This window comes from Protopterus annectens, chromosome 15.part0 (assembly GCF_019279795.1).
Source record: "Protopterus annectens isolate FY-2018-M chromosome 15.part0, PAN1.0, whole genome shotgun sequence".
Lineage (NCBI taxonomy): Eukaryota > Metazoa > Chordata > Ceratodontiformes > Protopteridae > Protopterus > Protopterus annectens.
In genome coordinates this window covers 652,227,403-652,251,423 of record NC_056749.1, presented here as the reverse complement: position 1 = coordinate 652,251,423, position 24,021 = coordinate 652,227,403, and the positions used below count along the sequence as shown (strand labels likewise).

General features: G+C 36.5%; 1 protein-coding gene across 1 annotated transcript in view; it reads right to left on the bottom strand.

Annotated features, from left to right (window-relative positions):
* FRMD7 (FERM domain containing 7) overlaps positions 1 to 23,552 on the bottom strand; it is a 762,912-nt gene extending 739,360 nt beyond the window's left edge. Inside the window, exons 1-2 of the mRNA XM_044057495.1 lie at positions 23,100 to 23,552; positions 21,568 to 21,666 (exon numbers count right to left, since the gene is read on the bottom strand). Coding sequence (XP_043913430.1) covers positions 21,568 to 21,624 — 57 coding nt within the window. The 5' untranslated portion in view covers positions 21,625 to 21,666; positions 23,100 to 23,552. The remainder of the gene's footprint in view (positions 1 to 21,567; positions 21,667 to 23,099) is intronic.
* Positions 23,553 to 24,021: the final 469 nt, after the last annotated feature.

Below are 24,021 nucleotides of genomic sequence, written 5' to 3'. Positions count from 1 at the left end.
GATACCACAGAGATTCCCCACCTGGAGAATCCAGGGCCTCAAACATCTACCCTATACAGATAGGCTAAAAGCCCTGTCCCTCTACTCAGTCTCCTACAGACTCCTCAGAGGTGACCTCTGTCTGGCATACAAAACAATCTCAGACCCCGCCTTGATGGGACTGCTGCATATCCACAAGTCAAGCTCCACTCGAGTAACTCGCATGCGAGACCTCAACCTGATCTGTGACATCAATAGGATTTGTTGACGGGAGAGATTTCTGTCCCAGAGACTCCCCCTTTTGTGGAATAGACGCCCTCTCCATGTAAAGCAGAGTACCTCATTAAACCTTTTTAAGCGCAATCTGGATTACTGGATGGGGAACAGAAAATACACCCCTGGGATTTGGCATAGGGTACTGACATGTTGGAACATGGGCTAAATTCTTGGCTAGGCTTGTAAGGGCCTCAGGTCCAATAGTCTAGTAACTTCCTATGATCCTATGATCTTAAATCAATTCCTAAAGGTCAAAGAATCTGGAAATTCCATAATGGGTTAATTAGAGGTTTTGAGTTACATTCTGATCTTTTGAAACTATTTGATGGGAATGGCTGTGAGATGATGCGGTTGCTCATTAAACACAACATCATGCAGATGGATAATTTATTGTATGATATTAGCTCGATCACTAAATCTATTTGTGTAGGTTTTGAAAATTTTTATTCTAAATATTATGCAATATTTTGTGACTTTAACAAGACCTGTGATTCTATTTTGAAATGGAAGACTAGTAAATTTTGAAGAGATGCTTGATGAATATTCAAGAGGGAGGGCTTATCCTGATCCACCCCTTACTGGATCCATTAGATTGATGGATGAGGCACTTTCAGGGAGGAGATCAGAGGGTGGTCCTTCTGCCTTTGATTTCAAAGCTCCCAGTGACACTGGGTCTGCCCTTTTGGGGTGTACGCCACCAAGTTGGGTGGAACAAATCATGAACAGGAACTTCAGTTTTTGATAAGGGAGACAGAATTACAAAATGGACAGGAAGTCCTACATGGAACAGGGGGGCAGAGCGAAGAGGAGAAATAACAAGAAAAGGAATTATTAGTGTTTCTGAGTTTTGAGAACCCTGGTATTGATCAGGTGAAGATTATTTTCAACAGCTTCAAGGATTTTAAATTCTATAATTATGCTTCAGAAGTTTTTGATAGTTTCCATGTGGACATTTTATCAAAAGGTATGACTTTTGTTCCGGCTAAAAGAGCATTTATGAACAATGTGTTGACCGATTTAAAATTATATTAGGAAACTGAATTTCTCACTATTGTTTGAGTCTGATAGTTATTTACTACCTAATTCATGTCCACACAGGCCTAGTATAACCCCCTTATATTAGACCTTTTTAAGATGAACCTGTTTTCCTGGTTTTTTTTAGCATTATAATATACCTGTGGAAGCATGGAGGTGTTTAGGTGAAATGGCAGTGAAGTTTTTAACTAGATTGTTTAATGAAATCTTGGAAAGTGAGAGGATGCCTGAGGAATGGAGAAAATGTGTTTTGGTACCAATTTTTAAGAATAAGGGTGATGTGCAGAGCTGTAGTAACTACAGAGGGATTAAATTGATCAGTCACAGCATGAAGTTATGGGAAAGAGTAGTGGAAGCTAGGTTAAGAAGGGAGGTGATGATTAGTGATCAGCAGTATGGTTTCATACCAGGAAAGAGCATTACAGATGCAATGTTTGCTTTGAGAGTGTTGATGGAGAAGTACAGAGAAGATCAGAAGGAGTTGCATTGTGTCTTTGTAGATTTAGAGAAAGCATATGACAGGGTGCCTAGAGAGGAGTTGTGGTATTGTATGAGGAAGTCGGGAGTGTCAGAGAAGTATGTAAGAGTGGTACAGGATATGTACGAGGGTAGTGTGACAGCAGTGAGGTCTGCGGTGGGAGTGACGGATGCGTTTAAGGTGGAGGTGGGGTTACATCAAGGATCAGCTCTGAGCCCTTTCTTATTTGCAATGGTGATAGACAGGTTGACAGACGAGATCAAACAGGAGTCCCCGTGGACTATGATGTTTGCAGATGACATTGTGATCTGTAGTGAGAGTAGGGAACAGGTGGAGGAGACCCTGGAGAGGTGGAGATATGCTCTAGAGAGAAGAGGAATGAAGGTCAGCAGGACTAAGACAGAATATATGTGTGTGTGAATGAGAGGGAGGATAGAGGAATGGTGAGGATGCAGGGAGTAAAGATGGTGAAGGTGGATGAGTCTAAATACTTGGGATCAACAGTTCAGAGTAATGGTGAGTGTGGAAGAGAGGTGAAGAGAGTACAGGCAGGATGGAGTGGGTGGAGAAGAGTGGTAGGAGTGACTTGTGACAGACGGGTACCAGTAAGAGTGAAAGGGAAGGCCTACAAGAGGGTAGTGAGACCAGCTATGTTATATGGGTTGGAGACAGTGGCATAGACAAAAAGGCAGGAGTCAGAGCTTGATGTGGCAGAGATGAAGATGTTAAGATTTGCACTGGGTGTGATGAGGATGGACAGGATTAGGAATAAGTATATTAGAGGGTCAGCCCAGGTTGGAAGGTTTGGAGACAAAGCCAGAGAGGTAAGATTACGTTGGTTTGGATATGCACTGTGGAGGGATGCAGAGTATATTGGGAAAAAGATGCTAAGGATGAAGCTGCCAAGTAACAGGAGAAGAGGAAGGCCTAAGATAAAGTTTATGGATGTGGTGAGAGAGGACATGCAGGTGGTTGGTGTGACAGAGCAAGATGCAGAGGACAGGAAGAAATGGAAACAGTTGATCTGCTGTGGTGACCCCTAATGGGAGCAGCCAAAAGAAGAATAAGAATATCACTCCATGTGAACATGTGTTTTTTAATGAAATGTGTGCAAACACTGATTTGAGAATTATGAAACTAAACAAGGGGGGGGCTTGTTATTATGGACAGGATTGATTATCCCAACCATATGAACTCCTTGCTCATGGAGAACACTCCTTGCTCATGGAGGACACCTATGAGGAAGTTTTGTATAATGAAGTTAATATTGCATATAGTAAGGTAGATTTCTTGTTGAAGGATATGTTACTATAGGGGCAGATTGACAAGGATGAATTTATGTTTATGATGAATGACTGACCTTTACTGCCCATTACCTTTGGTACTCCTAAGATTCATAAATCTACAGGTAATCTACCCCTGAGGCCTATAGTAGATGCAGCAAGGTTTAAAACACACTTAATTGCAAACTATTTGGACATAACACTTAAAAAGGATTGGATGTTATACCTCAGATTTGTAAAGATTCCTGGGATTTTCTGAAAAAGATGAGTGAAGTGCCTTTTAGTACCAAAGAGACTTTTTTATCTATTGATGTGAGAGATTTGTATTCAGGTATACCCATGACACTGGGCTACAATGGTTTTTGGAATATATGAATATTAACTTGGACTTTCTCCTTCTAAGCTAAGCACTTTGATGACATTAATGGAAATAGTGTTGGAAAATAATTTTATTTTCTTTGAAGGGCATTTGTTCAGACAGAAAACTGGGGTAGCAATAGGGGCCGCATGTGCCCCCATTTTTGCCAGTTTTGTTAAGGCTCACTAGGCAACTAAATATTTGTTCAACAGTGACTATATGAATTTGATTTTTGGATGACATTTTCATCTTTTGGACAGATACCCAGAAGAGGTTGGATGATTTTATTTGTTACATTACTAATACTGTTGAGTTTTTGAATTTTACATGTAATATGGATAGGGATGTTATAACTTATTTGGACATTGAGCTAAAAAAGATCATGAGCACATGAGGTTTTCTATTAATATTTACAAAAAAAACAACTTTTTCAATTTATTTTTACATTATAACATTTGGCACCCTAAACACCAGAAAATGCCATGGTTATGGGCCAGCTAAATAGCTAAATAGGCCAATTGGCACAGATGGTTTCTAATTTTGATGTAGTTTTACAGGACTGTGACATTTTAGTTAATATGTTTTGCAAAAGCGGATATCTGGGTCATTTTGTTATTCCAATAAAAGACAAAGTGGTGGTTAAGAGGAGGAAAGTTTTTGTACCTCATTAATACTAGGGATAAGAGAGGACACCGTATAACAAATATTATGGCTCAGAAAAGAAAGATCCATTATTATCACCTTTATTTTAGACAGGAGCCCCGTTTCTGATATTTTGCATAAAAATTGGGGTTTGTTCAATGAGAACCTTGAACTGTTATGGAAATTGGTAGAAAGAGCCCTTATTATTTACCGAAGGGATATGTGTTTTAATGGTTTACCTTCATAAACTGGAATCACAGTGGTTCGAGTGCTCATATGAGCAACTCGAAACCACAAAAGTGAAAACATCTACAGTCCTTAATGTTCGAAAAACAGCAAATCAAAAAGCAGATTAGCTGTTTTTCGAACATTAATGATGAACAAAAAAAAAAATGAAGTGTAAAGCTGGGGGCAAACACCCCTGCACCCCACACCCCCTACTTTATTATTCTAACTCCGAGATCGCACTACAGACGGGAAAGGAACCATTTCCAGATCCCCACTATAGTGCAATCTGCCCCACAATGTTGAATGTGCAATGAGCGAATGTTACTCATTGCACATTCAAGCCTGTTTTCTTTTGGCGTTTGCAAAATTTTGCAAACAGCCTTTTGAACACTTGCTGTTCACCTGACTGTGTATCGCCTTTATAAAGGTAAACCGTTTTAACAATTATTTGAGAATAGGAGAATACTTTTTTCAGGTCACCAGCATGTTTAAGTGGGGGTTTAAATTAAAAAGCATTATGATCAGGGGAAAACTATTTATTCTAGAGGTCGATTTTCTTGTGATTCAAAATGTGTGGTTTATTTAGCCCAATGTGAATCATGTCCAGTATTCTATATTCAAAAAAACTGGTAGGAAATTGAAGGAATGTATTTATAGGCACAATTACAGCATTAAGAAAAAGGAGAACACCAATGCACTATTCAAATATATCGAAGTAAATGTACAGTAGGACATGAATTTGTATTTTTTTGTACTAGAACAAGTAACTTTGGATCTCCGAGATGGGTTTATGGAAGAATTTATTGAGAGATGTGAACTTTGGTGGCAGTTATTTTAAAAATGCCACAAATTTTCCAGGGCTAAATGAAATGTGTTGTTGTTGTTGTGTCTTTCGGCTTTTCCCGGTTAGGGGTCGCCACAGCGGAACTCCAGTCCGCTAATGATTGGCAGTTGATTTTTACGTGCCGAGTTGCCAGCCCTGATGCACAACCTTCAACGAAGGTATGCCCATTCATGCATGTCTCCACGCAGAAGACTCTAGCTGAGAATCGAACCGGACAGCGTCTTACTGTGAGGCAACAATGCTACCGCAGCACCACCACCGCGGTGTTAAAGCATTATGACATTTAAATACATTTGGTTTTAATATCTATTTAACATCTATTTGGTCATCAAATGGACATCTATTTTAATTTAAGATTTTAATTATTTTAATTTAAGATTTTGATTATTAAGGGATGTTTAAGAGATTATTTTAATTTTCATATTTATTTTTTATTCATGTTGTTGTTTGTCTTTCGGCTTTTTCCCGGCAAGGGGTCACCACAGCAGAACTCCAGTCCGCTAATGATTGGCAGTAGATTTTTATGAAATGCTGAGGTGCCAGCTCGATGCCCAACCTTCAATGAAGGCATGCCCATTTTACGCACGCATGTCTTTTGAATGCTACCCAACCATGGGGAGGACAAATGGTTTATATTACAGCATAAAAATTCATAAACACTTGAATAACAGAAAAAGCCACACAGCAGCAAGGACCCATTCCCCAAAATTTATTCTTAGCGCTTTCATCTCAGACAATGACAAGACTTCATCATTTTATATTAGCTATGTGATCTTTAGGTAAAAGTCTTTTTAAATTAATTGTATGAATTTATTGTTTTGCTCTGATGAAGTTCCATTGATGGCAACGAAAGTGCTTAACAACAATTAAAGATTTTTTTTTTACATCAATTCTGGTCCAGGTGTTGGATGTTTTAGCACTTATGCAAAGGTTTTAGTTTCTTGGTTTGTTTTTCCTTGTTTTGGCTATTGGTTTAGCTAATGTAGAAGGCCTTTGGCTGACTAAGTTTGCTGACAACTGCAAGTTGGGTGCAGTCACTGATTCACTCAGTGATGTAAATATCCTTCAGAAGGGTCTGACTCAGACAAATGAGGGGTGCCATATCCATGACCTAAAACTAAATACAAAAAATGCATGAGCATTCCCTTTGGGCAGACAAATACCTATGCAAGTTATAACATTAATAGCACATCCCTAACAGTGGACTCAAAGGTGAGAGATCTAGGTACATAGATAGGCAGTAGCCTGAACATTGACTGTCATGTGTCCACAGTGATGAGAAAGTCCTTCTATGTGGCACAGCTTGTAAATAACGTTATAGCATCCAGAACCAAGGAAGCTGTAGTCCCACTGTGCTGGGCCCTCATCAGACCAGTTATCAAGTACAATGCCCCATTTTACATGTACTTGGCCATGCACTTGCAATAGCTGGAGTGACCTCAGAGGTCTTTGATAGACTAAAAGACCTGTCCTTTTACTCCATTTCCTACCAACTATTAAAGGATGATCTATTCCTAACCTACAAGGCACTCACAAATCCAGCCTTAATGCAACTGTTAAACATTTGCAAGACAAACTGGAGGCTTCCTATTCACCTAAAGCAGAGCCCTTCACTGGCCCTCTTCAAATACAGTTTGGATCAATGGATGGGGAATCATAAATTCACTCCTGGGTGGTGCCTGTGTCCCTTATGGACAAGGGCAGTCAGCAAAATACTCAAAGGCATGGGGAAAAACCTTAATCATTCTGTAGCCCTTAGGGATCAAAAGTCAGGTAAAATTTGGGCAATAATGGCTAGGCTTGTAAGAGCTCTTAAAGTGTTAGCCTAGTAATCTCCTATGAACCTATAAAAAAGCAGAGAATAACTATTTATGTATAAAGATGAGATTCTTCCACATTCTAAGTCACTGAAGATATGAGTTACAAAAATTATGACTCAGTTAATGGAAAAGATTAGAGGAAAGAAGTTGGTCTGCAGTTACTTATATACGTCTGAAATTCACAAACCAAGTACTGAATTTAGTCAAAGCCTTTGTATTCTAATAAGTTCAAACAGAATTTACCAAAGTGTCAGTACATTTTACAATCCCAGACCATTCTAAAACTCTTTGTATAACCATTTTGTTGATGTTAAACCACTTACAAATATCTACTAAGCAGCTAGAAATGAATACCAGTACATGCCAGGTCTATACTATTTCTTAGCACTCAAATATTCAAAATTTTAAATACGTGCAATGTTACCCATTAAGGTAAACATGTCTAGAAAGGTCCCGATATGCACACGTTAGAGACAGTCAGGAAAATGGCATTTTCCTTGTTGGACCACTTTACTAAGGGAATTCGTATTTTCAAAACCTGCTCCTATTACTCAAAATCAGCTCCTCTCTAAAATATCTCAAAAAAAAAAAATCCTGAATTAAGTTAAATGTCACTGCTTTTGTGATGTAAATGAACATTTTCTGTTACTAATAACTTTAAATTATATCAGAATAATTACAGTGGAAGTGATAAACTCTGCTGGAAATGCTCTATTAAATAATATTGTGGTTATTATTCACTCCATATATATATTGCTGTTCTAAATACTATTATCTGTTAACTGCAAGTTATGCTTACTTTACTGTTGCTCATCCTAAGCAGAGTGTGGCTGAAAAAGGTCAACTGAACAGTTCATTATTTACCCAGATAAAAAAATGCAATAAATAAATAAATAAAAATAGAAGAAGCCTTCATCACTTTATCAAAAATACAGAACAAATTGCATAAATGTAAGAAAATGCTAAACCAAATGTTTTTACACAGAAAAGAAGAGCAGTGGGTTTCATTCACAACTTAGAAGTATTCTCTAGCATGCCTATACTTGTCAGCAAATGTTGCGTTCTTCCTGCCTGAACAGTTTGTAGCAGATGGCATTCAAACTGAAAAAGCACTATCCCTCCTCTGAATTGTTTGATGTAATTTGGTGTTTCAGCTAGTTTCATTCTTTCCACTAAATGGAGTATTTCTCTGGGAAATCATTGTAAAGGAAGTCTAAAGCCGACTTAAAAGTTACTTGGCTGCCTTATGTTTGTGGGAATGTACTCCGTGTCATTAAGTTATACACTACAGGTCTGAGATGTAGGCCATGGCCTTGGCCTATCAAAGCACTGTCTACAACAAAATTGTACCTAGTAGAATTAATCATGAAAACATAGTCCACATTCAGATTTTTTCAGATTCTTACATTCTCAGTTCACAGTTTATATCCCTAGATGCTACAACAGATGTATATGGTTGGCCAAGACATGTGAAGACCCCTTTCTGCAGGTAGATGCTTTGTACCTCCACATTTGATGCAATGCTGTGGACCACCTCTCTGTACTAAACTGGATGATTATTTTGTGAGTTTATTTGCAGTAAAACAAAGTATGGAGCAGGGTCTGAAGATGGCACTAAATAAAATCTGAGATGCCAAGATGCTGTATATTCTGTAAGAAAAGTGGTTCTGTAATGGAGAACTCTGCAAACATACCACTAATCATGAAGTCTGAACTCTTTTTAGGCAACAAAACCATAACTGAGGACAGTACAACATTGTCTAGCAGTTAACACAAGGGATTAAGGCTAGGAGCAGTTAGCAAGCTACTTCCTGTAGGCCTGGATTTGACTCCCTCAGCTTTCTTTTGCCTGCCGTGGGATTGTAGGAAAATAAATAAATAATATATATATATATATATATATATATATATATATATATATATATATATATATATGTGTGTGTGTGTGTGTGTGTCTATATATAATATATATATATATATATATATATATATATATATATATATATATATATATATATATATATAGATATATGTATATATACATACATAGATAGCTAGATAAGTGAGTGGTTTGCTAAACAAAGTTTCAAGATCGTTTTATGGAGTTGAAACTGTTGGTAGTTCACCATAATCCTATAATCTTAGTACTGCGTGTCTGAGATCTGCATTTCTAACAACTACCTACCAAATGTTTTTTTATGTCTAGTCATACATATAGAGAATTACTGTGTGCGTTTCCATATATGAATAGTTGTTGGACCAAGGGTTATACAGTATCCTTCGAGTGAATGCTCTGCACTAGTCTGCTTTCTTGCAAAAAATAGGTCATACTTTTGGCTATCTCTGCTGATGACTTTTACAGTGAAAAAGAAATGCTGTCAGTAGATTGCAGGGGCATATTTTCTACATTTTAAAACCAGCATTGAAAAAAAAAATCAAATGTACCATAATGACTTTGAAGTATATACAAACTACGAACATCACTTCATTAGTTCCCTAAAGAGATCTAACCACAATATGCTGAATCCACAAGAACTAGTATAACATGAAGATTCTGTGGTTAATGACAGGTTAACAGGAATTACATGGAGTCTTCTCCATCCCATTAGAAAACTGCTATAAATAGTTTTTGTCTGGCAAATATATAGAGTTCCATCAACAACTGTAGAAATCAATGCATTGTTAACTGTGCATTACTAAATGTAGAAAATGCCCAGAAGACATAAAATAGCAGACAGAAAAGCAGCCAAGTATAACAGAATGCAACATAAACAAGACCACCGGAACTAATGGATTTTGTAATGAGAGTGATTTACAAAAATAACATAGTACTATTATTATTATTATTAATATCCTATATGTCCTCTTTGCTGTGAAGGAATTAGTAGCTACCTAATCCCTGATAATACAACCGTTTTTTTTTCAGCTACTATCCATCTGACTGTATTAGAAGTCATAATATATGCATACAGTATTATTAGTTAGACTATCGTGTTTCAGACTTGTACATTGTCAGATTTCATAGTAATGCATCGTTAGAACAGCCGCAAGGTAGCTTGATGAAGGATGTGTAGAAAGGTATATTATGCAGCATTTGTAATGCCAGTATCATTTTCTGCTTTACTTTTAGTATCAGGATAATGACCTGTCATGTCACATGGCAGGATAAAATTCCTATAGGCCTGGATTTTTCTCCCTCAATCTATTTTAGTTATGATACACATATTGCTAATGTATGCTGTTCCTGATTTTCAGGGATGCCCCCTGATTTTGCCTCAGAAGTGCTATTTATTCCTCATAAAAGCTGTGATTTTTGTAACAAAACAGAAAAGGATTATTTTCACTAAACAGTGACAGACATTATTATTACAGACTCTTTATTATTCGGTTAATACCGATTAATATTAATATATTTATATTAGCATGCTAAGGGAACAATACCAATATTTAAAAAGTGTTCTTAATTGTATACCTTTTTATCTGATACTTTGTTAACTTGGCCACTGACTCCTATGATGAGTGGTTGACAGCTACAATATATGGTGTCACAGTTGTCATTATTTTGAACAATGTCATTTTGTGATGTTTCAATATAAATATAAAATTAAGCAAAACAGAGGTTACAGTCATTAAATTAAATATACAGTCATATCCCAACTTGTAGAGATTTATCCTAGATTTTCAGCATATTATTCTTTCAATCCTACTTCTAAACAATAGCAATAAACAGTTCTCATGACTTGCTCCAAAGTTGATTTTGTCTGATAGTTTTAAAAACTACATTCTCTTTCAGAAAAAGTAATTTTAGCCTGTATCTGATAAATGGTAGGTTTCACATTCATCAGGTCATCAGATATAATGGCCATGATGAAAGTTTCAGCATGAAATATTGAGAACTGACAGTTATGAGCTTGTATTTACTACAATATATACAAGTTGGCACTAAAGTTTATGGTGTCAACTAGTTTTGCCCCACATTTTTAAGATATTCCTTTCACATCAACTGCTCACTAGCATATGGAATGAGCTTATTTACTTGAAGGGCAAAACAATTATGTTATACCACCTTATGTGATACCAGAAAGTGTATTTTACTGATAGAAGTGATTTGTGAGCTAAATAACATTGTTAAAAAACTCTCTATAATTCCTGTCAATAACCTACTAACCTACAAAGGGAATATAGATTGTATAGCCTAAAGAAAGTCACATAAAAAGTAAGGATTATATGTATCTGAATAACCATTATTTTAATTTGCTGAGAAAGACTGTAGAGGCACTATTATCAAAAGAGACTGCATGATAGTATAGGTGTTTGTTTATCTGCAAACTGGCTAAAATCTGAAATTAACAATAATGAAGTCCTACCTCCAGGCTATAATACATAGGGTTGACAGAAAGGGCAAAAGAGGAGTGGGTATAGCCATGCTTTTGTAAAAACAACCTTATTCTTGAAGTACTACAAAAAAAGCACTCCACGCTTTGGTAGTGCAGAAGTGAATTTTACCAAACAAAAGATCATCTCCAAAAATTATTTAAACATAGTGGGTATTTTCACACCTCCAGGAAACATCTCCACTATAGAACACCCACTAAACTGGTCCTCAAAATTTCTACCCCAGGAAACTAATGTCAAGGTGCTTCAACAAAGTATTAGTTTAAGGGTGTACACACACAACAAAGTATTAGTGTAAGGGTGTCCACACACAACAAAGTATTAGTGTAAGGATGTGCACACCTATGCAACCAGCGTATTGTACAGTTTATATTTTTTCCCCTAACAGATTTGTTTGGTTTTCAATTGAATTGTACAGGTTATAGGTCACATTAAAGGTGGGAACATTTTTGAAATGATTTATTGTGGTCTCATTTTTTTATATCACAAAAACCTGGCATTTTACACATTTTTTAATATCTATTTACATGTTTTTTGAGAATGGAATCAACATGCCAAATGTGTTTATGCCTTGGGATGTGTCTTCTGGATCAGCAAGTCTGTAAACTGTTTGTTCTATTAATTATGAGGTCTGACATCTCTTTAACCCCTGCCTAGCTAGTCCTAAATATGCAGAGAGGTTAACAGAAAACACAGTCTGCATATAGGGTCCCTATAATGAGTAGTGTGAACTTTGTAAGTGAAACTATTAATTGTAGGGTGCAACTATAATAAAATAATGCCTAGAATTACAGATTGTATTAGTTTTACTATATGTTTCAGAACAGACCGCAAGATTACCTAATGGCATTGCATGTACAGACAACTTGTAGTGAACAACAGCATGTCACTGACAAGTGTTCATTTCTCTGTACGTACATTTAGTCATTCCATGGCAGTCTATGACAAATCATCTAGTGGACATATGGATAATATGTTGTATGTACAGACAAGGTCATACGTGTAGCAAGGTACACATGATAGTATTGTGTCACAGGTGAAATTATACAGGGAAAAAAGCTAATGTTAAACTCAGATATAAATTATAACATCACAACATTTGACAGCAGGTTTAATTTGCATCTGTAACCATAAAAGTAAGTATATTATCAGAATTATCATTAGAATAATGATCACGCAGTAAGAATTCAGCCGAATACATCCTGAAAAATAATTTCAGATTACAATCCTGCAGTAATGAAAAATTTGGAGGATGAATGCTAGATCATAACAAAATGTGTGTGGGGGTGAGGCAGAATGGGTAAGGATAATATTGTCAAAGGGGATGTGTACAGGAATATACAGACAAATGAGACTTATCACAATAAAGGGGTTTGTGGCTGCCTAACATAGCTAGAACAATACTTATAGATTAAGTAATGATCCTGAACTCTGGTTTTGCAAAGATTTTTGCTAGCATGATTATTTAGAACATTAAGTGAATTGTTCCAGACTTCATTAATTTGCAACATATGGCATCTCCAAATGAACTGTGACTTGAGATGGAATGAATGTTTTGTGAGGGAAGATTACGCCACCATAAGTGTCGGCATAGTTAGTTGTAATACAGACAAAATCACAGGTGTAGTAGTAGTGAGTATGTTGCAGCCTGCTCATGGGATTCACCCAGTTTAGCTTATTTAGTGCCCCACAGTGGTGTTTTGTGAATGTATACAAACAGACAAATGTAGCCATTTGATTATAAAGTGAATGCAGTTTGCTGCTTGAGTTGTTTGTTAATTTAGTGATCAATATGGGCCCAAAGAACAGTTTGGAAAAAAACTAATGTAGAACTTTAGTAGTCAGATTCAAGATTCTGTGTAGAAATTCAAAAGTCCAATTGCATTTTACATTGTTGTCAGTATGTGTCTGTCAAAGGACATGGAGTAATTTATATTAATCCCAAGGTATTTGACTGAATATGTATGCTGAAATATAGGATCATTGAAGGTAGTCAGTTTGGATGATTTGGGCAGTTTATATTAGTGATTACAGAATATGTTCCTTTTGGTCGTACATATATTTAATAACTATTCTGGCAATTGAAACTTAGCTTCTAGCTTCACAAATCCTACCCAGAATATTTGTGTTACTCTGGAAAGACTATCTTATAGCTACACATTGCTTGAGTCATCCATTTACTGAAAGAGAAGGCCATCCCAGGAAGAGGATATTTAGTTTACAAATACTGAAAATGGTCAAGGATTATACAGAGTGTTGTGGAATGCTCTTGTGAAGAAGGTATGAGACAGAACAGTCCTTTTTCTGTTTTACAGTATAGCATCTTCTTGTCAAGTAATTACTATACTAGTATTGTGTGCATGAATCAGGACTAACATGACTAAGACTGTTGATGAATCTGGACAAGTTTAGGAAAATGACCACACCAACATTTTCAATGTTAAGGCCATTCCTCTTAACCTCGCTGAGTGATAAAAGGGATATGTTGCTGCACCTTTCTAAAATCTATCTATAAATTAGAGATCATTTGCTAGTGTGAAAGAAATTTGTCAGATGCCAATGAATTATTCTTATGAAGACTCCTGATAAGAGACTTAACATGTAAATGAGTCTAATGTTAAAGACTTGGCTGGTTATTTTATTCTTTTTTTGAGGGGGAGGGGGCTGGTATTTTTCTTTGAAACCTGGTATGACTATTAAATATTTATTCTATTTTGGCCAATCAGCCTGTTCATTTCCCCAGAGATGAATGTACCACCATCTATTCATTCCTCTTGGAGTAAGGGTCAAGTTGTGAGAGTGATGTTTTAGTCCCTAACTGTTCCCACTGCACATGTTCACAGTGTTCACCAGGGCAGGCATACAATGCCTACATATGAAAAATGTGTCTCTTACTTCTGCAAGAATCATCCCTTCAATGCTCTGCTCCATGAAGGCAAGTTCCTCTGCACACTACCAGGGATTGTACGTAAAGTTCACACTTTAGACATATGACTCCCTGATCCCCCCCCCTCCCCAGAGAGAAAGGTGAACAGATTTCATGCCATTAATCTACTCAGTCTCTGGTCAGCAGTCCCCCATGGTTGGGCCACCAGTTGAACTCGGGTTCTCTCTTTTTCAGTCAGATCTCTACCCCTCTGCCAGCTGAGCTGGCTGAAGGTAATACATTTATGGAGAAGAGAGACATAAGCCTGCTTTTACAGCTTAGGAAGTTTCCCTTCTGAGATATTTCTCTACTTCAGATTTATTTGTTGAATAAAAAAGAAAAAAAATACATCTTTAAAAATGTAAGTGGTTGCCCATCAGTACTGCTGGACCCGACTGTCTTCGAGTTTCCTAATGTTGGAGACGTTGATTCTTTAGAGGAGAAGAAGTGTGGAATCATAGTCAGTGACACAATGGGACTAACACTGAATGATATGAAAACAAGTGGCACAATTGAATTAAAGTATTACTTGGATAAATATTCTGCTACTACATCTTGGGCATCTGTCAGTGATGAAAGTGGGAATTGTTTAAATGGAGAAGGTGGTAAATGAATCCCTCTTCAAAAGTCCTCAATCTTACCTTATTTAGTCAGGAATTAATTATGTACACAGGATCTGACAGGGACTTTACACTGGTTTCTTAAATGGCTGTATGATTTCTTGGAACAGTGAGGCTTAGTTTCTTTGCAGTAGGTCCAGGCTTTGCCCTAAGAAATACAATTGCTTTTTTAGCTTACTTGTCTTCAAAGATAAGATGGTCCTTTTTACTGTATAAAATATTATGAGGACTAAATCAGTGCACATGTTTAATATAGTGTTACTGAACAGAGTTAGTATTTAATCTAACACAGAGATTGACTTTAGAAAGGACCGGCGTATATTTAGTATTCATTGGCTGATACTGTCAGGAAGAATTTATTATTTTTATTTTTTTTACTTCTAACCTTGATAAAGTTATACATTGTTAGTACTTTGTTAATAACTATATATGGTACAAAATGAATATTGACTAATGTGACAGATAACAAGTAAACCACACGCAGATACATTTACCTGGTGTGATACCAAAATACAGGAAATTATACTTTTCACATTATTTTTTCTGTCTGTCCATATAAGAGTATAAATTAATTCTTTGAAACTGTAGTGAATTATAAAATCTTGATAAACTAGATTTAGTGACCATTCACAACTTAAATCAACCATGACAATGGTTTAAGTGCACAAACTGACAGCTACACAGACAATGGTAAATACTTTTAACTGCTTGTGTTGTTTGAAAGGGATACGTACTCCAGTGAGTATTAAGTGCTCACATTTGTTTATGGAAAGTTTTTGATCAAGTGAATCTATGTGTTTTGAGAGTAGTACTTACAGTTTGGAGTGGTAAGAGTTGTTGCTGTTACTAATATTTATTACATCTCCAACTGCACCCTTATGTGTACTGTCTTGGACCGATTGAGAATATCTATTTATTCAGACTTTGATTCCACTGGTACAGAGTTTTAATGATCACAGCTATATCTGGTTTCACTAAGCTAAATAAGGTTCTGATTGTTTGAATATACTGCATGTGACGTGCATTAATGAAGATGTAACATTATTATTTAAGTCTAGTTCTTTGATGTATTTGATGGTAGTCGTGAGAACCTTGCATATGAGAATTTATTTAATGTATGACTTATTCCTCTTTGAAATAATACTTTATGTGTTGTTGCTCTAAGATAAAGTATTATAGTCAATGTTTGAGGCAAAACTGGAAAATTAGACAAATAACTGGCATTTTCATGCAGGTAACGTGTAATTAACAATATGTAAACATATCTGTCTGCCTATTTATTTCTCTGTCTATGTATCTATCAATCTACCTACCTGCATACAAATATATGGAAAAGCAAAGGTGATTAATTTATTTGATTCACTATATAACTATTAACATTAGAAATAAACATTTCATGCCTAAAAGGTATACAAAAGAGCACTCATTGAAAAAGTCCATGATGTAAGCCACTGAAAGATGATTTACCAAAATATGTTTTAGCTAAATGAAAATTGAACAACTTTTTTGCAGTTTTCATTCATTCATTCCAGTTTAGTGTACAATGGGGGTTATGTATGTCTAACCTATCCATTTTACATAACAAGCTTCCAAAACAACCAAAACTAGATGCAACTTTTTTTCTACTTAATGTATTGTGTTTGCAGAATTATGATGTAATCATCAGATGCGCTGCCCTTTATTCCAGCAACTATTAAACTCCTTTACAAGATATACCTCTCAAATTCTGTGTTCAGGAATTATGGACAAAGCAAAGATTATTGGGGAGCAAAGGCCTAAAATCACAGACAATTGTTTAATTTTATTCTAATTCACATATAAAGTTACTACAACAGCAGGCTTGTATCAACACACATTTTCTTTGCACAATAAGAAGCATGAAATTCCAATACTGACCGGCTACAATACTTAGTAACTTATCAGAAAATCAAAAATTTTATGTGGGACAGCGAAAAAATATGAAGCAAAACCTGGGAAGTGCTACAAAATCATGGAGAGCTAAGAATTATGCTTAAAGAGTTGCCAAAAATCTGTAGAGTGGGACATAGATACCATTTCTTATATACTGGGAAGTTTTTTTTGTTTTTTTTGGGGGAGGGTAGCAGCTCACAACTAGACCCCCCCATGGAAAAGTCACAGGGCTTGTCTTAGAAAGCTTATTACTCATCTCAGTGCAAGCCAGTGTCAAGCTGCCCCACCTAATTGCAAGATCATTTCAGAAAAATGGCTGCAACTATTGATGTGACACCTTAACCCCATGTGCAAAAATGGGATAAGGGGTTGAGGATGGATGGATGCAAAAGGCGTGACCGTCAATAATGAATTAGGTGGTTTAGCATGTAAACCTGATGGCACATTTATTTATTTTGTACATTTGTTAACCAGATAAGCCTAATGGATGTATGTGTCCAATTTCAGGCACTGTCTAGTCAAGTGACTCTTGTCACACAGTATGGACATGGAGGAAGACAGAACCAAATGTGGTACTCCTGACTACAGAAACCACCTGGTTAATAACTCAGAATTGCCAGACATTATTTAATCTGAATCTACAGGCATGGTCATGAAGAGTGCTTGGAGTACAGAAATATAATAAAAAGTGTAATAAGTATTGCTTATTAACATGTGTAATTCATTGTAATGGCACAGAGCAACTAGGGCAACAGTATGGATGGGGTTGCCATGCAGTTGTTGTAGAAACCTACAGTGATAGTAATAACAATTGCAATATGTAATTTTGAGCCATGGGCTAGCTAAACCTATGACCCAGCATCGCTTGCATGTTTTCTAGGTTTCATACTTTGGTATTCTCAGGTGAGCTAAGTGAAACTGGCTTCTGCTGAGCTGCAAGACACTTACATTTAGCAGCACCCAATGACTTTCCAAATCACTGCTGGCTGTATCTGCCTGCAAATAGACCTTGCAATAACACAGCTTTGCCTGAATCTCATCACCATGCATCTGTAAGAAAGCAGTTTTGACTCAACTAATCTTTGAACCAATGGCAAGAAGAGCTGGTATTGCAGGTTTCGCTTCAGTCAGTACCATTTATGGCAGTATTGTGAAAATATACATGCATTTATCTTGTGCAGAGTCACGCTACCTGCATTCTTTATAAAGATGGATGTTTGTGTAAAACAAAGAAACAAAAAAAGCTTATTTTTCCTTTAGTAGTTCTTGCACTTTTTTCATCTATCAGCATTTTGAATTTTATTCTCATCTGATTTCTGATATCAAAATATTAGCATTTATTCATTATTCAGCAAAGTGCAAGCATCTTTGTTGCACTAAAAATATAATCTTAGACATCTATATATTTAAAAAATAAGATCTGTATAAATCTGTGAATTTGTTGGTAGGCCCTTTTGCTGAAATTGCTAAATGACATTTAGTGAAAAGGTAATTCAATTTCACCAGTGTGTGGCAATCTCAAGGTGATTCTAATTAAATGGTGTGTAGGTCTTCCTATGCAAAGAAAGGAAGAGAGGACTTTGCTCCAAGGCAGTCAGATTTCTTTGAAAAAATTACATTCAGAAAAATCTACTTTGAAAATACCAACCACATCCTTCTATGCCCACTTCTGTGTATTGGTAAACAATGATATAAAGAAATACTCATTACCTTCTGTATGGTCAGCCATACTGTAGATGGTCCACGGTAATGCGGATAAATGTTTATGAAAATTACATAAATGTAATGAAAATTCCACTCAAATTGTTTTATAAGAAGAAACAAAAAGTGACATTTTCTACCAATTGCACCCTAGGCATCCTCAGTAAAGTGTGCTTTTTAAGAAAGGTGAGTACATAAAAAGTAGAAGAGCCCTTTTCTTTTACAGGCTCTGGTAGTTTCATGAAATGTAGCCAATAATGCACCTAAAAATGCATTAGAAAGACAGTTCATGGACAGCTTGCAAGGGAGTTAACTTATGATTAGTGTGAAGTATGAGGCTCAATAGTGGGAGTTCAGAAACTCATATAATTTTAAGTACAATCTTGAAGATAATCCAGTGAATTGTGAAACTTGCTGCTACTCAAAAAAGCATATTTTGTAGTGAGCAACCCCTTCTGTAATCCTACACCTCAATACTAATTCTGATATCATTTTATTTTAGAGGAAGAGATAGTCAATAAGCTACAGCAATTTCAAACATAGTATATATTTTCTTATGATTATACTTAATTCCTCTGAGATTTGGAACTCACACTATCATGTCTCAAAAGTGCAATGGGAAGCCTTTGATGAAGTAGCTGTGTGATGATGTGAGGTATCACCAGCTATGCCAGGAGAAGTAGGCCAGTGTATGTGTAGCATATGCCAGCATAGCTAGCTGGAGTTTTGTAAAGAATTATTTGTCATTTGTATATCAAACTGATTTGTACAGGTGCTTGTGTTGAAAATGTATTTGTAAAGCTGCTTGCATTAAAAATGTACCAACAGTGGGTCCTCCTGGACAAAAAAGAAATGCACCTGAATGTCAGACTATATTGTAACTGTTGAAATAAATATATTGTAACAGAAGATAATGGAAGAGAAGAGGTTAATCTCAGTCCAGCTAACTTTGAAAAGTAGTCTAAAATTAAATTACCTGGTTTAGGCCATAAATATTGTATCATACAGTTTTGATTACAACCAGAGACAAAATGTCTGTGAAAACCAAGACTAGGAATCCTATTATATTGTCCTTAGGGATGACCTAATCGCTACCCTGGAAGGGTGGACTTTTTTAAATGGATTTATAGCTTCCAGGGGCTATAATACATCTTAGCAAGGCTCTGTGTATCTGTGTATGGTAACACATATGTGCAAAATTCTGGCTCAGTTTCTAGTAATGGGGTAGTGTGAGAACTAGAAGTTAGGTGACCAGATGTATGTGATATCATTTTGTAATCCAGCACTGAAATGATGTTTTAATACCACATGAGGCAGAAGTCTCAGGGCAGTCTATTTGTGAAGCCTGACAAAGAAGGACCACTCACCCACATCATCTTTTCTTGCCCTAGTAAGTGAATTAGGGGAAAGTAATTCTTTAGATCAGTCAGGAAAATAAAGTGAGAGTGGTTAAGTTTTGTTTTTCTGTATCTGTGTGAACCTTTTCATCTGTGATATTTTTAATAATTCCTATGATTGAAACACTGGTGTTATTGCAAATATATATTTAGTATTTTCATGTTATTTTATTATTTATTATTAAATATGTTTAAACTTTTCATTGTGGCTGGTCTTTGAGAATGTTTTAACCTTTAAGAGTACTTATATTTATTTGGTGACACTGTGGCCGCTCCTGAAAGCCTTGCTGCATTGGTCAAACACTACTATTTGTATTAGTATTCATTTTACTCATTATAATTGTGTACCCTTGTAAGAGCTTTATACTTGCTGGCTTTGGAGTGTTCTGATGGCAGTATCTACCTTATAGTCTGGGCAGAGGGGGTATGGTTGGTAAATCTGTGCCAGCTTTTCCCAGGTGAGTGCATGTGTATCTGTGTCTGTGTGTGTGTGTGTGTGTGTGTGTGTGTGTGTGTGTGTGTGTGTGTGTGTGTGTGTGTGTGTGTGTGTGTGTGTGTGTGTGTGTGTGTGCGTGTGTGCGTGTGTGCGTGTGTGTGTGTGTGTGTGTGTGTGTGTGTGTGTGTGTGTGTGTGTGTGAATCAAATCTCAAAGAGTATGTGTATATCAGCTACTTGGAGCAGGGACACAGATCACTGGTTTCATAGAGAGGGTGGTGGAGGACTTGGCATGTAACACTCGATTGAGGACTCAGCTCTACAGCTGTGTCAGAGGGGAGTCTTGTTTGGGGCCTGGAGAGAGAGTCAGAAACCCATCCCCAAGACTGAGTGTGTTCCCTGTGTGCTCTTAATGGAAATTATGCTTGATGCAGAGAGCTACAGCTGGAAATACTGTGTGTATCTATTTTTGTTCCAAGTGAACGTCCCACACTGGTATCAGTGATGAGGATTGAGGCTCCTTGATTACTGGCCCAGAGGAGGGAAGTCACAAGCTGAACAAAGATGGACAGCAATGGTAGCTGTTAGGAATGAGAGGTACCAGTGTTTTGTTGGCCTGTTTTCTTGTACTTCTGCAACACTGACATGATGTGACATGAAGTGACTGGACTACCACAAACTGCTGACATTAGTGATAGATTGTATAAGCTTATAACCAAATAAAGATAGTCTAATGTGCACTGAAGTTTGTGAGGGGAGACAGAAAACAGAAGATGGTAGTCTTCTCTGATACATGTATTCTGCTAATTACTAAAGAGCACAGAACTGCATTAGTCATTTATTAAGTGAGTGTGTTAATGTGGTTGGTCTTTTATATTATTTGCAGTGTTATCACATAAACAACTTCAACTACTTCAACTACTTCAATGAAGGATCTTAACATCCTGTTTTTGTAGTAGTATCTTACGTAACATAGGTATTGGCATGATAGCAATAAACATACTTAATGTTGAATAAATATATTTTTCTCAATTGGTATTAACAGATACAAGTCAGTAGTCTAGCCATAACAATTCCCTGACTATTTCTTCTCACAGTATTTACTTCCCTGGACCCCTGTCTAGCAGGGCGACTGATGTGATCTTGTTTTAAAAGTGAAGAAAATGTAAAATGTAACTCACCTTTCTAAATTACTGTCATTAGCACTCTAATAATCTATAATATGTTACCCAGGCTTACCTCTAGTGAAAAAGTCTTCTGGGTGTCATCTAAGAACAGGACTTTCAGATGCAGCATCTTCCCTTTGCAGCTGGTAACCGTATAATTCTCAGCAAAAGCCTGCAATTTGGAAAGAATGTAGCCTTGTCTCGCTGTCACACATAATGTCAGATTCAACTGTAACAGCCCACTGAAATCACAAACACTGAGCATTTGCATTTTTATGCTTTTAATACCATATCAAATACACTTCATCTGAAGTCAGTATCCAACTTGGTGACCAAGAATGAAACTCCAGTATATTTAATACATGCTGAATTATCAGAGCATGTTTCAGCAAATAAACTGGTAATGCAAGCTTTCAGTGTCACAAATGTCATTTTCAGGTTCATTAGCAAACTTGAAAAAAGGAAGCAGATTTCAACAGGGTTAACTCATTTGCATAGGAAAATACAAAGCCATGACATGGTAATCTAAAATGCATGCATAATGCAAAGGAGATTTGCAGACATTAAAGTTAAATGATCTAGTAAGATGCAATTGCTTTTAGTCCAAGAGTAAAACAATATTATATTCTGTAAATATGTTGATTTAAAAAATGATCAGCAGTCCCACTGATATTTCTGTCGTTCATCCAGGGTTTCTAAGGGTTAACAGTTTAGCTCATTTAATCTACAGCAGGTGGCTATCAGCAAGAACTGGACAGGAGAGATGGCATGTAAACATAATTCACAGAACTCTATGATTTACGGAAACTGAATATGTTTTCTGCAATTTAAGAGTGCATTGTGTAATTTATATATGGGCCATTATGCATTTTTAAATTTCTTTATGTAATATAAAACATCAAATTGTGGGCTTAAAATAACCCTTCTCTGATCTTGCTTCTATAACAGACTACAAAGAGCAAGGTCTTTTCTGATGTATTTAATTGGACTTTATGTTGAAAGAAAGTCATTTTTTTAGACATTTACCATTGATGTATGTGAATGAAATTCTTAAACTTTTATGACCTTTTCTACTTTATTATTTAAACCCGTCACGCATCCTAGCCTTATCTTATCTTAGCATTATGTCATTTTGTTGTAAATTTTAAGTGCCACATCTCTGCTAGCCATCCTTGTTTTAAGTTTGCAATGTATAAAACCAGTAAAATAATCTGTTCCCATGAGTGACACATGGATAGTTTAAATTCTTTAATAAACAAGGGCAAATTCATTATTAGTGAAATTAAAATGTATCCTCAGAACTGAAAAAAACATGCATTTATATTTAACAGAACTCCAGACATTGCCAGTGTACAAATATACACTGAACACATACACAATTTGCTCATATGGAGGTTTACAATTTCTTAGATATGACATAAATACACAGATATATCACCACAAAAGCATATCAGAGCATCAGTGTATCAATAAACAATTGCATAAATCTGTAACCCTCTAAGAATATTGATTTACTCAATTAATATGTGTACGTCTTATTTGCTGCAAATCTTGTTACAATTCTAGCAAGCATGCTTCAAAAGTATCTTGTGCAAAAACTGTTACCTAGCTGCTTGTTTCTTCCAGATGAATGTTGTATGATGTTTATTTTATAGTGTGCGCTCTCCAAAATAAATCCTTAGCTTCTTTCTTTCATGAATCCAACGACTAGTCAAAAAACCAACTGCTCAGACCGAAGACAATTTCCCAAGCATCCTGCTTTACAGAGTTCCCAAATCACCTCAGGGAGAAAGAGGACTCCTTCTGTTCAGAGATTGTTTGACTGAATCAGATTATCTGAATCATAAGTGACATTATCCATATGTAACTTTTTATTTGACTGCAGCAGTCTTCAGGAAAAAGAACAACTCTATTAACATCCTGTGGTTTAATCTTGACAAAGTACTAGATTGTGATGAGATTTCAGCATGATGCTAATATTCCTCAGGGAACGCAGATGCAACCAGGAGTATCAAAGGAGGCTGTTCTAGAATCAGAACACCAAAACTGATGAGTCTCAAGGAGCCCCTCCTTCATGAAATAACAAAAGCTCCATCCTGCTGAAAACTCAGTGTACCCATTCTACTGATGAATAGAAAGCCAAACTACATTTAAGTCTTTTGCTGTGCTGCAAAGCCTGCCTGGTTCATATAACTGGCAGATTAAAAAAGTATAAATTATAAATAAGTTAAGCATGCAGGAAAAACAGCATTCTGCAATTTTAAGTTAATTGTGAGTTTGTTTGTCTTTTCACGGTTAGGGGTCGCCACAGCAGAATTCCGGTCTGCTAATGATTGGCAGTAGATTTTTATGGTGCCAAGTTGCCAGCCCAACCTTCAGCGAAGGCACACCCATTCACACATGTCTTTCAGAGGCCATTCGACCACAGGGAGGACATGCAGACTCCACACAGAAGGCACTCCAGCCGAGAATCGAACAGGAGAACCTCTTGCTGTGAGGCAACAACGCTACCGCTGTACCACCACGG